This window comes from Cariama cristata, unplaced genomic scaffold, assembly GCF_000690535.1.
Source record: "Cariama cristata isolate BGI_N322 unplaced genomic scaffold, ASM69053v1 scaffold6658, whole genome shotgun sequence".
Classification (NCBI taxonomy): Eukaryota; Metazoa; Chordata; class Aves; order Cariamiformes; family Cariamidae; genus Cariama; species Cariama cristata.
Window position 1 is genome coordinate 8,766 of NW_009630810.1, and position 11,374 is coordinate 20,139.

The 11,374-nt window shown below is 41.5% G+C and overlaps 1 protein-coding gene across 1 annotated transcript in view; it reads left to right on the forward strand.

Moving 5' to 3' along the window:
• The first annotated feature begins 1,097 nt into the window (after nucleotides 1-1,097).
• Nucleotides 1,098-11,374, forward strand: part of TRHR (thyrotropin-releasing hormone receptor) — a 12,958-nt gene continuing 2,681 nt past the window's right edge. Inside the window, exon 1 of the mRNA XM_009705719.1 lies at nucleotides 1,098-1,892. Within this exon, the coding sequence (XP_009704021.1) occupies nucleotides 1,098-1,892 (795 nt within the window). The remainder of the gene's footprint in view (nucleotides 1,893-11,374) is intronic.

Sequence of the window (11,374 nt, forward strand, 5' to 3'; positions counted from 1 at the left end):
CAAAGCAGCTTTTTCCACCAATCTTTGATTTGTCTGTGATTTTACACAGGTTGGCTGAACAAGGAGGAGTTTATTCAACTAGAGGAGACTCTTCATTGAGGAAACAGTGGTGGATTAGTAACACTGTGTGTGTGTACGTGTGTGTGTGTGTGTGTGCGCATGCACGTGTGCACATGTGTGTGACTGATCTCATTAAGAAGCAATTTGTGCTCTGTTGGTTTGCTGTTGCTGTGCTACAATCCAGAAAAGAGTTAAAAGGGCTCAGGAGTGATGACAGCAATAGCAATAGAGGTTTTAAAAAGAATTGTCTATCAAGTAAAGAAACCTAGTTTTTCCTGCAGTTTTCAAAAGCTGGGATACGTTTCTTTCTGTAAGCTCTGAAGGCACTCTTACAGCTCCCTGCAAAGCAGAAGGCAAGTGTAAATTACCTTCACTTTCACAAGGACAGGGACACGGGGGAAGTCAGAATTTTAGAAACTGGTGTATTTTTGTTGCCAGTCAATCTCCCCTTTGTTCGCCAGGGTGGATCAATAAGATCGATACGTGAGATAGCCGTTTGAGAGCAGAGAGGGAAAGCAGCATGAAGGAGAAAACCTGTGGGGCTTTACAAATCACTCTCCTTTCACCTCCCACCGCTGTCTCCACCCTCGGCACGTTGTGACTCCTCCTGGAAAGCGGCGATGCTGAAGTCTGCCCGGGCTGGAGCGGCTGAGTCCCGCGCAGTGCTGAGGGCTCTGCTGTCCCTGACGCCGCTGCCTCCTCCTCCTCCTCCGCAGGGGGAAAAGCTCCCATCTCTACGTGCTGTGTTTTCATGAATGCCTCAAACCGGCTATGAGAAAACAGCTTTTTAACCTGTGCGAATGAGCTGGAGTCTTAGAGGCATTAATGTGTCTGGTAATTGAATTTACAAAGACTGGAAGTCCAGGTGCTTTTGGGGGAGTGGAGGACACTACAGGAGTGGGACTGTGACTACACGGAGAATGTGCTCTGGGGCTACAGCTCACCCACGCTCTGCTCCACTCACCTTTTTGCAGGGGACCATGGAGGACATGTGCTGAGACCGAGTGCTGGGCAGAAGCAGCAGTGGGCTGGTGAAGATGGAGAATGGCACAGGGGATGAGCAGAACCAAACGGGGCTGCCACTGTCAAGCCAGGACATCTTTACAGCTGAATACCAAGTGGTTACCATCCTCTTGGTCCTCCTCATCTGTGGACTGGGCATCGTGGGCAACATCATGGTGGTTTTGGTGGTCCTCAGAACCAAACACATGAGAACTCCCACTAACTGCTATCTGGTGAGTCTGGCTGTGGCAGATCTCATGGTGCTTGTGGCTGCAGGACTACCCAATATCACAGAAAGCCTCTATAGATCCTGGGTGTATGGCTACGTGGGGTGTCTCTGCATCACTTATCTCCAGTACCTAGGGATTAATGCTTCTTCTTTTTCCATCACTGCCTTCACCATTGAGAGATACATAGCCATCTGCCACCCAATCAAAGCTCAATCCCTATGTACTTTTTCAAGAGCCAAAAAGATCATTATTTTTGTCTGGGCTTTCACCTCCATATACTGTATGCTCTGGTTTTTCTTGCTAGACCTTAATACAGTAGTCTACAAAGACACTACTGTTGTGTCCTGCGGCTACAAGGTGTCTAGGAGCTATTACTCTCCTATCTACATGATGGACTTCGGTATATTTTATGTTGTGCCAATGGTATTGGCGACTGTCCTCTATGGCCTGATTGCTAGAATACTGTTCCTGAATCCCATCCCTTCGGACCCAAAAGAAAACTCTAAGACATGGAGGAATGACGTGACTCACCAAAACAAGCCTGTGAATTCCAAGATGACTAACAGGAATTTCAATAGCACTATTGCTTCTCGAAGGCAGGTAGGAACAGCAGTTTGAAATGGCTTTCTGAAACCTAAACCCCACTTGCTTTAGAGATCACTAGTCTAAGTGGAAGGGGGTAAAATATATTTTCCCTTTTCTGCTAAGTAGTCAAGCTGAAATTCTGTGATACATATGCACACACATATAAATTTGTATTTTTTCTTACCTGTTCATTATCACCTACTGCAAAGGCTGAAAACCAAATACTATTTTATCTCCTATATCAAAAAGCAATTAGGAATTGTCAATAAAGAACAAAACATTTTTAACTATAGTTCCTTTATATTACAGCCTGTTAGTAATCCTGCCAAATATATGAAGTTACTCTTGAGTTATTTTTGAGATCTGAAGAGAAAGGAGCTAGCCTGGAAGTTTAGGAGACTTGGGGTTTTGTCCCAGCTACGGCACTCTGTCACTCTGCAAACACAGTCGAGTTGTTACTTTTCCTGTCTCTAACACTCCTATGAGAAGTCTACTTAAGCAAATCTGTTTATAAAAGTGCTTTGTAAATGCTAAGTATCTTTGTTATTCTGTCTCTCATAAAATATTTTTATGTATTGATGGCTCAAAACTGAGGCATAGATTTGACTAGCTTCTTTTTATACTGTTAAATATGCGTGCTGCAATGTGTAATTATACAAGTAGAATATAGTTAGTGCATTAATTTATGGCTATTTGCAATAAAGCATACTGCCTCGCGTTCACACAGCAGGCAGCAGGTAGGACAGCCGGGTGCGATGCTGGGAAATGCAGAGTGCATCGCTTCACAGCTGGCGTTGGGAGCAGGCTCCGGTGGGTCAGGCAACCAGGTGTGAGCGGGGGCAAGCAATGCTCCGTGGTGGGCGACTTGGCTCACACTCCTTGTCACGGCACCCCGCAGGGTCGCTTTGCCAAGCAGGATGCTTCTACCTCCCTGCATTGTACAGTGCCCTCAGGAAGCAAAGCTGAGCTGTGCACCTTTTCAGACAAGCTGAGTGCCCCACCTTGGGTGACAGGGTTGAACTTCATACTCTTCTTGTTTTATGTAGATTGCTACTGTTTGATGGGAGGGATTGTTTTCCCTTATTACAGAGATGGCAATGGCCTCAAAAGTTAACTGAGCTGCCTGCTAGGGCACCGAGTGCTCATGGAGCACTAAAATTGTGCTTTGAAATGCGCAACTGAAACATGTGGGCTAGGTTATATTTAATTATGTGTCTCCAATTATAGGTAATACTCAGATTAGAAGTGTTTGGTTTTCTTTTTGTCCATTAATTAGTAGAAGAGGAAGATAATCTGCTTTTCAAGTTCTCAGTATCACTTTGGTATACATGCTTGATTATGTGTGCTTAGCATCTCTTGAAAAACAATCTTTTACATTAAGCATAGCTGAATGTGGATATGGTTATATTATGAAACTAAAAAGTGAAGATTATAATGTGATGTCTTTTATATCTTGTAAAGACAGTAAGACTTTTTCTAAAAGCCTAAGGAACCTGATTGTTTAAAGTAGCATCATTATGAGTAAAGCTCCATTTGCATACAGTACAACACAGAAAGCAAAGCAAGGATACTGTGGCATTATTAGCAATATTTTTTATGTAATGGCAGCATGCAAAATATAGCCAGTGGTGTAAAATGGGAAAGCACAAGTCCATACTAAAAAAATTCTAAAATCTCAACAGTTAGTAAGACGCACAAGTGAAAATTTCCTGCTGCAATGGCAAAGGCATGTGTAGCTGACAGTATAGTTTGGCCTCATAGTGAGTTCTACTGTCATGTTAAACTGTCTACATACCTTCTCGGAACTGTGCTTGCACAATGGTGGTGGAGTTGCATACAATGTCCAGTCTGTGATCTGTAGAAAAAGCGACCTGGAATGTGGTGTACAATTCCTACTTCTGTGGCAGTTCTCATACTTATCCAAGAACATTTCTACAAAATGAAATTTGTGCATGTTTCTGTGGTGGGTTGGCCTTGGCAGGCAGCCAAGCACCCACCCAGCTGCTTGCTGATTGCCCCCCACAGCAGGACAGGAGAGAAAATGGGAAGAACAGGAGCAAGAAAGCTCATGGGTCAAGATAAGGACAGGTAGATAACTTACCAGTTATTGTCATGGGCAATGCAGGCTCAACTTGGGGAAAATTAACTTCATTTATTGCCAATGTATTGCCCCTTGTTATAGCCACAAGTTACGCTCAGTCGCTTCCGTGAGGCAACCGGCAGCGCAGGGCTGGGGAGAGTTGCAGTTGGGTTGCAGAGGTTTGTCTCTGTCACTCCTTCCTTCTCACTCTTGTTCCCTGTTTCAATGTGAGTCCTCCATGGGCTGCAATCCACTTGAAAGTGGTACCTGCTTTGCCAAGGAGTGTCTCCTCCTCTGACTTCGGTGCTCCCTCTGCTGTTTTGTTCTCGTCTCCCTTCCCTCTCTCTTTCCAGCATTTTTGCCATTTCTTAAACATGTTTTCACAGAGGCACCACCAGTTGGCTGATGGGCTCAGCTGTGTCCTGCGGTGGGTCTCTTGGAGCTGGATGGAACCATTTGTGTCCAGCACAGGGCAGCCCCAGGTCACTTCTCAGAGGGGTCACCCCTGCAACCTCCCCACTGTCAAAACTTGGACATGGAAATTCAGTACAATTCCATCGAGTGGTTATGTTTAATTATTATTATTATTAACCTATTATACACTCATTTATATAATATACCAGAATGAAACAGTAAGTTAGATAGGTTTCCCCAGCCTTCATGAAGGTTTAACTTGGGAATTTCATAACTGGTTTTGATGATGATTAATCCAACATGGCAGTATATGAATTGATTTCCCCACTTAGTCTGACCTGGATTGCTTGACTAATCTGGATTTAGCTTGACCCAGACTGCCAGGTCATACCATTTTCTTTAATTTTTGAGGGACTTCCCATTATCTCATCTAGAAAGTCTTCCATTGTTAAAAAAGGTCAAAACTTGCTTTTTAACTGGGTAAGAAAGCATTTTCTCCCCTACCTTGTCATACAGTGGCTGTGTTTTAGTTCGAGAGCACTATCTGAAGCTGCTTCCAACTCATGGCAGAAATAGACTGTATCATCCTGTTGGGTTTTAGAATTTTTTTAACCTGTATTATTGTGTTAGCATATAGCCACATAAGTGTTGTCAGCTTTGTGTTTCTATGTCTGCCTCTGAGAATTAATCTTTTATATACAGTCAATACTTTCTATTGTGAGTTGTACAGTTATGTAATTTCAATTGTTTTCTTCAAAAATGACAATACATTACTTTGGTTTCTGGTATGAGAGTTAGCCCAGAATTAGATGCTGACAGACTAAAAATGTGAAGACCAACTTGGAAACCATCCTAGATTCAACAGCTAGGATGTCTCCTCACACCTGGCACCAGTGGAAAGAGCAGGGCAAGGGAGGAAAAACCCTGATGTGGCACCTAGAATAGCTCTATGCTCAGGGAGGAAGCAACTACAGAGTAAAATAACCACTTCCTTACAACTATAGAGGACAGCTACCTAAGCTGAGGCAAAGGTGGGGTGGGAAGCTCAGCAGTGAGATAAACAGGGGGAAGGAAGGTGGCTACCGCTGAAGAACTACCATGGACCATGTTCAGTTTCATTAGAACAGATAGTTTCAGTCTCTGATGTAAACAGACGCAACACCAACACTGAGGAGGAAAAAAGTGGTCAGGTGGTCAGAGGACTTTTGTTTTATTTTCAAAACAGAACGGCAATTTAGAGCATTCCATGATTTAGAAAGAAGGCCTGGAATATGTTTTAGAATGGTGATTCAAGCCTATTTTAACATATTTTTAATGTGAGATGCCTAGGGATGAGCTCAGAATGAAACCACAGTGCATCTCCAATGAACGAAAATCAACTCTTCCAGGTAGAAAGTGGTCTTCTGCTTACTCATTCCGTTCCCTGCATTCACCCTCCCACCACATGATCTAAAAGTCAGTGAACTATGTTAGTTCTAGGAAATATTTATTTCATTCCAACATTTAGAAAGCTAACAGGAACAAAATCTTTTTACTAAAGGATCAATACCCCCTTATCAACAATCACCAACAGACAAAGCCTTCAAAGTACTCTTCAGGGCCCCCTGAAGTTTTCATTCAAAGCACTGCAAGACAAAACTGAATAGGGAAGACAAGCAAAAAAAAAACAGGTATAAAAATCAGTCCTTCTTTTTAAATGTCAAAAAAGAAGGAAAGGCACAAAACAAGCTTTCTTTTCTCATGAAGTGTCTCCATTTCCAACACATTATTGCTTCACTGAAAAACATCTGTTACCGCTGATATTGGGCAGCTACTGAAATTATGTGTTATTTCTTTACACTGCAAACTAAAGTTCTACCTAGGAAAGGAGCACCAATACATACCCATAGGATGTGCCAAACTTCATTCTTACGTCCACTTTTGAAGAGTTAAATCAATCCCACTCGTGCAATATTTATTCTGTTTTACAGAACTGTTCTGGATAGCAGGGTGTGATAGACGTGTTTTAAAGGTTTTCAAAAAGAAAACTAGTTTTATTTGACAGTCAGGCACTCATTCGTACATGGGAGTACATTTCCAATTTACTTTGTACTTTCCATCAGGCTCCTGTTGTCCCAGAAGGAACAGAAACCAGTTCATTCTTCCTCTTCTTCATCAGAAGCTAAATCCAGCTGATCCACTCTTCATGGAAAGCATTTAGAGTCATTTATTGCCTTTGTAGAGCTTTTGATTAGCCACTACAAGTCAGTAGGCAACACCTGACTTTCTCCTGAGGGAACATCTCTTCCAGAAGGCAGCAAGATATTGGTATGCTCCATTTTCAGAGGAATCAATTTGTGCTCAAGGCTATGTGGCATTAGGCCCTAAGGAATCAAGTAGTGTTACACTTTAGTATTGAAACATGCATGTAAACCTTCAAGCATACGTTTAGTTTGAGACTAAAGAAAAACCTTAAACAACTGTTTAGGTACTGTTAGGTCTGATGGAGCTGGTGATGACTCTGTTGAATGGGCTTTCAGCTATGTTTTGCAAAGAAAATAACATTGCCAGACTGAAGTTTGTATATACCTGATCAATACTGTGAGAAAGCATTTGACTGCCAGTAGAAAGCCTCAGCAATAAACAGTGACATAATATTTTTTGCAACAGAAGATTAAGAGAAAATGAAAAGATGACTAAGAGTAAGGTTCTTTTACCACAGAGAAACTGTAGAGTATTTCTGCTGAGTGATTTGCACAATATGAACCTGAGAAAACAGAATTAAATAGTTCTGGTGTGCACATTTGCTCAAGTTAAAGAGGAGGGAAGTTGAAAAAGCAAAATTTTCCAGCACCCTTCAGTTGAACCCAGGTTACAGTAGCTGAAACTTCAAAGCGTAACAGAGGAAAGATCAAAATGATTAGAAGATGATATCATGACAAAGAGTATTTCTTAATGCCAGAGAGTTCAAAGTCCCATTTACTTGCTTCAGAGCCAAAGAAGGAACTTCAATGCAAATTCAATGTTCAGATTTATTTAACTACTGTATGATCATTTGGACAGATGATCGCAAGTCCCAAGGAATTGAACTGAAATTGATTTCTACTCACTCACCAGAAAATACAGACTATGAATTTGGAGCTGTCCAATTAAACATGTAATTTGAATGTGTAAGGAATCTTGGACCCCATGAAGCACTAGGAAACTAATTATTGTCATGAAACTAGGGTAAAAACTGCATGTGGCAGCAAGAAAGATTGAATGTGATCCAAAGGATCATGAGCCAATAAGGCACTTTGTCGCAGATACCTCAGGACCTTAGATTAAAGAAATTTCCCTCCAATACTTTGTTATAATTTCACAGAATCACTGAGGCTGGCAGGTGCCTCTGGAGATCATCTGGTCTATCCCCAGTGGTAGCACCACTTTCAGTGGTGACGTGGTAGGCTGAAGACATCTGGCTTCTTAGCCTACTAGGTAGCTGGTCTCCTGCCACTTTGTTTTAGTTTCTTCATTGCATTTGCAAAGGCAGATATAACAGATCTTTTATTTTTCAGGCATACATATGATTGCATTAGCCTACCAATTTGTGTCTTTACTATTCCAAAATGGCCTGTTATTGGTACTTGCAAACCATCCATATTGTTAAGTTTCCAGAAAACACATTCACTGACTGTATCCTAATCAAAATGAATAGCAATAGAGCAAACATTAACTGCAGTTACAGGCACTTATCGCACATAAATAGTAATGTGTGTGCATAAATTCAACCTGGAAAAATACAAGTGCCTGTACCGAAGGTTTGACCAGATTGTCCAATACGAAAAATTGCAGACAAACCAAATTCAATATAATCAGCTCATTGCCTCTGTCAAGCAACAGTTCATATTCAACTAAAATTCACACACGTTACAGCTTCAACTTTACACATACCTGAAATTCAAGCTAGTAATTTAGTCTTTATTTGTAGTCTTCCTTTCTGTATCCTCACACCATAAAGAACCATAAGTACCAAAATAAATCTCAACACTTCTTTTTCTTTCCTTTTTCATGTACAGCAGCACCACAATTCCACTTACCTCTAAACTGTCTTTCCTTGAAGAAATAAAGGCATTTCTCTGCCTCCCAGAGAAACCCCTCTGTTCTCTCACAGCAGAGCAAGCAGAGATTCCAGCTTGCAATACAAGATAAATTTTGTATGGCTTACATGAAATCCTCAATCATATCACTTGTTTTCCCTTGTGGTGTTATTATATCAAGACTTTAATTCCTTTACTTATTTAATCCTCCTCTTCATTTTTCAATTTATTTTGGATTACAAAATCATGGACTAGCAAATATAATCTCTGTGCATTGCAATCAAGACCTCCAAGCACAAGAAAGAAAGATACTGTTACATGCCTTTAAGATACCAGAGTGACTCTATGGCACAGTACCGTAGCAAGTATGACTATTACTTTTACCTATCAATGTAAGAAAGATTAGTATTCAAAGGAGAAGGAAGCAACTAGCAAACTGTGAGTACCATGGTAATGAAAATGTGTCATAAAAGCACTTCCTTAGAATGACAAGGTTTTTGGAGCAGGAAGGAAAAGGAGAATACTAGTTCAAAATTAAAATATTGGAATCTGTTTAATAAAAAACATTTTAAATACTTTTCAGAACATCCTCAGAAACCAAAAAGATAGGGCTTGAAGAATGGTTGCATGCAGCCAGGAACACATTCAATCTCAAGCATTTCGCTATCATTCAAAGTACACTTGAAATTTGGACTAAAATGGATTTGCTCAAAGCCTTTTAATTATGTTTTCAATCTCCTTAACTAAGAGTAATAGGATATGCAATGCACACCCACAAGAAAAGAGCAATCAGTGTATGCTTGCCTTCACCTGAGTAACAAATGAGGGTGCTAGTGCTGCTGCTTTCAGGGACCTTTGGTGTACAGTTACAGGTGATAAAAAGCAGGTTCTTAAAAAACTTTGTCCTCTTAGCACTCAACTGATGTCAAATAATTAGGCCCCCCCTCAAATGACATTTAGTTATGTTTCATATAAAGTGATTTGAAGAGGGACATGGCAGTTTACTTCAGCAAAGTGGATCAAACTTTCCTCTAAGCTATTTCTATGCAGCCCCATCCATGCCAATGAAGATTTTTGGTGCGGAGAAGAAAGCAACTTTGGCCTAAATCATGTGTTTAGAAGCTGGGTTCATCTATAAAGGCAAATTCGGGTGCAAAAAAAGTCCAGGACATGCTTGCAGTGTCTTTGGGTCAGAAGTCCTGAGGGGTGCCTCAGCCTGTAGTGGGGTGACAAGACCTCTGGCCACACTGGGGACAAAATGAGCGGTGCCAGAGCACCTGCTAGGAGTTGCTGTCATTTGCACGCAGGTCATGCTCTGAGGTAGCTGAGCATGAAAATTCACTGCCTCCGGAGCCAGCTTAGGCAGGATTTACAAAGAGCAAATAACTGTCTGAACTCAGGGCCTCACACTGGGTCTCAGAGACACAACCACTACTGGTCAGATGGATCGGGCAACTGCATTTCTGCCTGGAAACAGAGAGCTTGAGCCAGATTTGTGATTTTTGGTAGCTTTGGAAGGTCGTGCACTGGAGCCAGTTTAAAATTATGATGAATTCTCCTCATTGTCCTGTACTGACTGAACCACCAAGAGGTGCTGCCCAAGAGGTGCCATCCATGGCCACATGCTTCTGCCTCTTCTCTTGCACTGGTATGGGTACATGAGTTGGATCATTGACCTGAGCAAACCAAAACCCACCTCTACACAGAAATGCCTAGTTTTCAGTTGGGCCAGCAGTCTGATCTGACCCACACACTCATCTTTGGGGCCAGCACAAGGAGAGAGGACAGAACAGGATTGCATTTTTAGCTGCAGTCACAGGTTACTTTGGCTTGAGTTTGTGTTAAGATCAGGAAATCGTGGAGTCTGCGCATGGCAAGACAATGTCTTACCTGGCATAAAGCCTGACAGTGTGAAACTAACCTCTTGGCATTTTTAAACACATTCAAACCTGCAGATTGAATTGTTCTCAGCTCAGGGCATTTTGTGCTGTGACCATGACATTTTTTTATCTGGTGCTAAGAGCCAGTTCTAATATATTGTCGAATCCAGCCTCATTAAATTGAACATGGCAGCAGTACAAGCTAGTGGTGTTAGATAGAAGGAAAATGCATATCAAGCTTCCAGTATACGTAAATTCAGCTAATAGTTTACACGCTACATACATACGTGTCTTTGAGGTGTATAGGATGCAATAACAGCTTTTTTTTCATTACTGTAAAGTATTAATTGTGTGACTCTAAAATATCTCCTTCCTGACAATAAGGTTAATTTACTTCTAGTTCAACCCAGGATTCAAACTGACAGCTGCACCATTGTCAGTCATTCTCTGAGCACTTGTTCATTAAAGAAATAGTCAGAAAAAATGTAAATTGCCAATGATCAGTAGGTAGGATAACAGAGTCCCCTGTGGAGCTTCTGGTAGTGAAGTACTTTGATGCCTGTGTAGACTGTTATCCACTTGCCCTCTGAGTACCTGAGTTGAGGGAACACACCTGTTAGTTGGGCTCGGTCCCATTGTTAATCCAAGTTCCACAAATGGTTACTTTCTTCCTTTAAATGTGGATTATTTCCTGTGATGAATGATTATTCTCAGTTGAATGGATTTGCTCAGTTCAGAGGCACAGGCTAGAGCTGAGCTGGAGGGGGGAGAGGCAGCAGGTCAGGAGTCCTGAGTATTCCTCAGCCACAGCAGGTCAGTACTGGGTCACCTCGCTCTTTCCAGCCATGTTCACAGGACTGACCCTTTTAGAAGTGCTTCAGAGATAAGGAAAAACCATCCTTTTAGCTACCTGAGACATTCACATTTTCATTTGGCTCTATTATCATGACTGTTTGTGCACACTAAACAAGAAAAGCAGTCTAGAAGTCATAAAGAAATGTATAAGTCAAGTGACAAAAAAGGAGATAATATTTCTCAGTCTCATTTTTTACTTCTACTGAACAT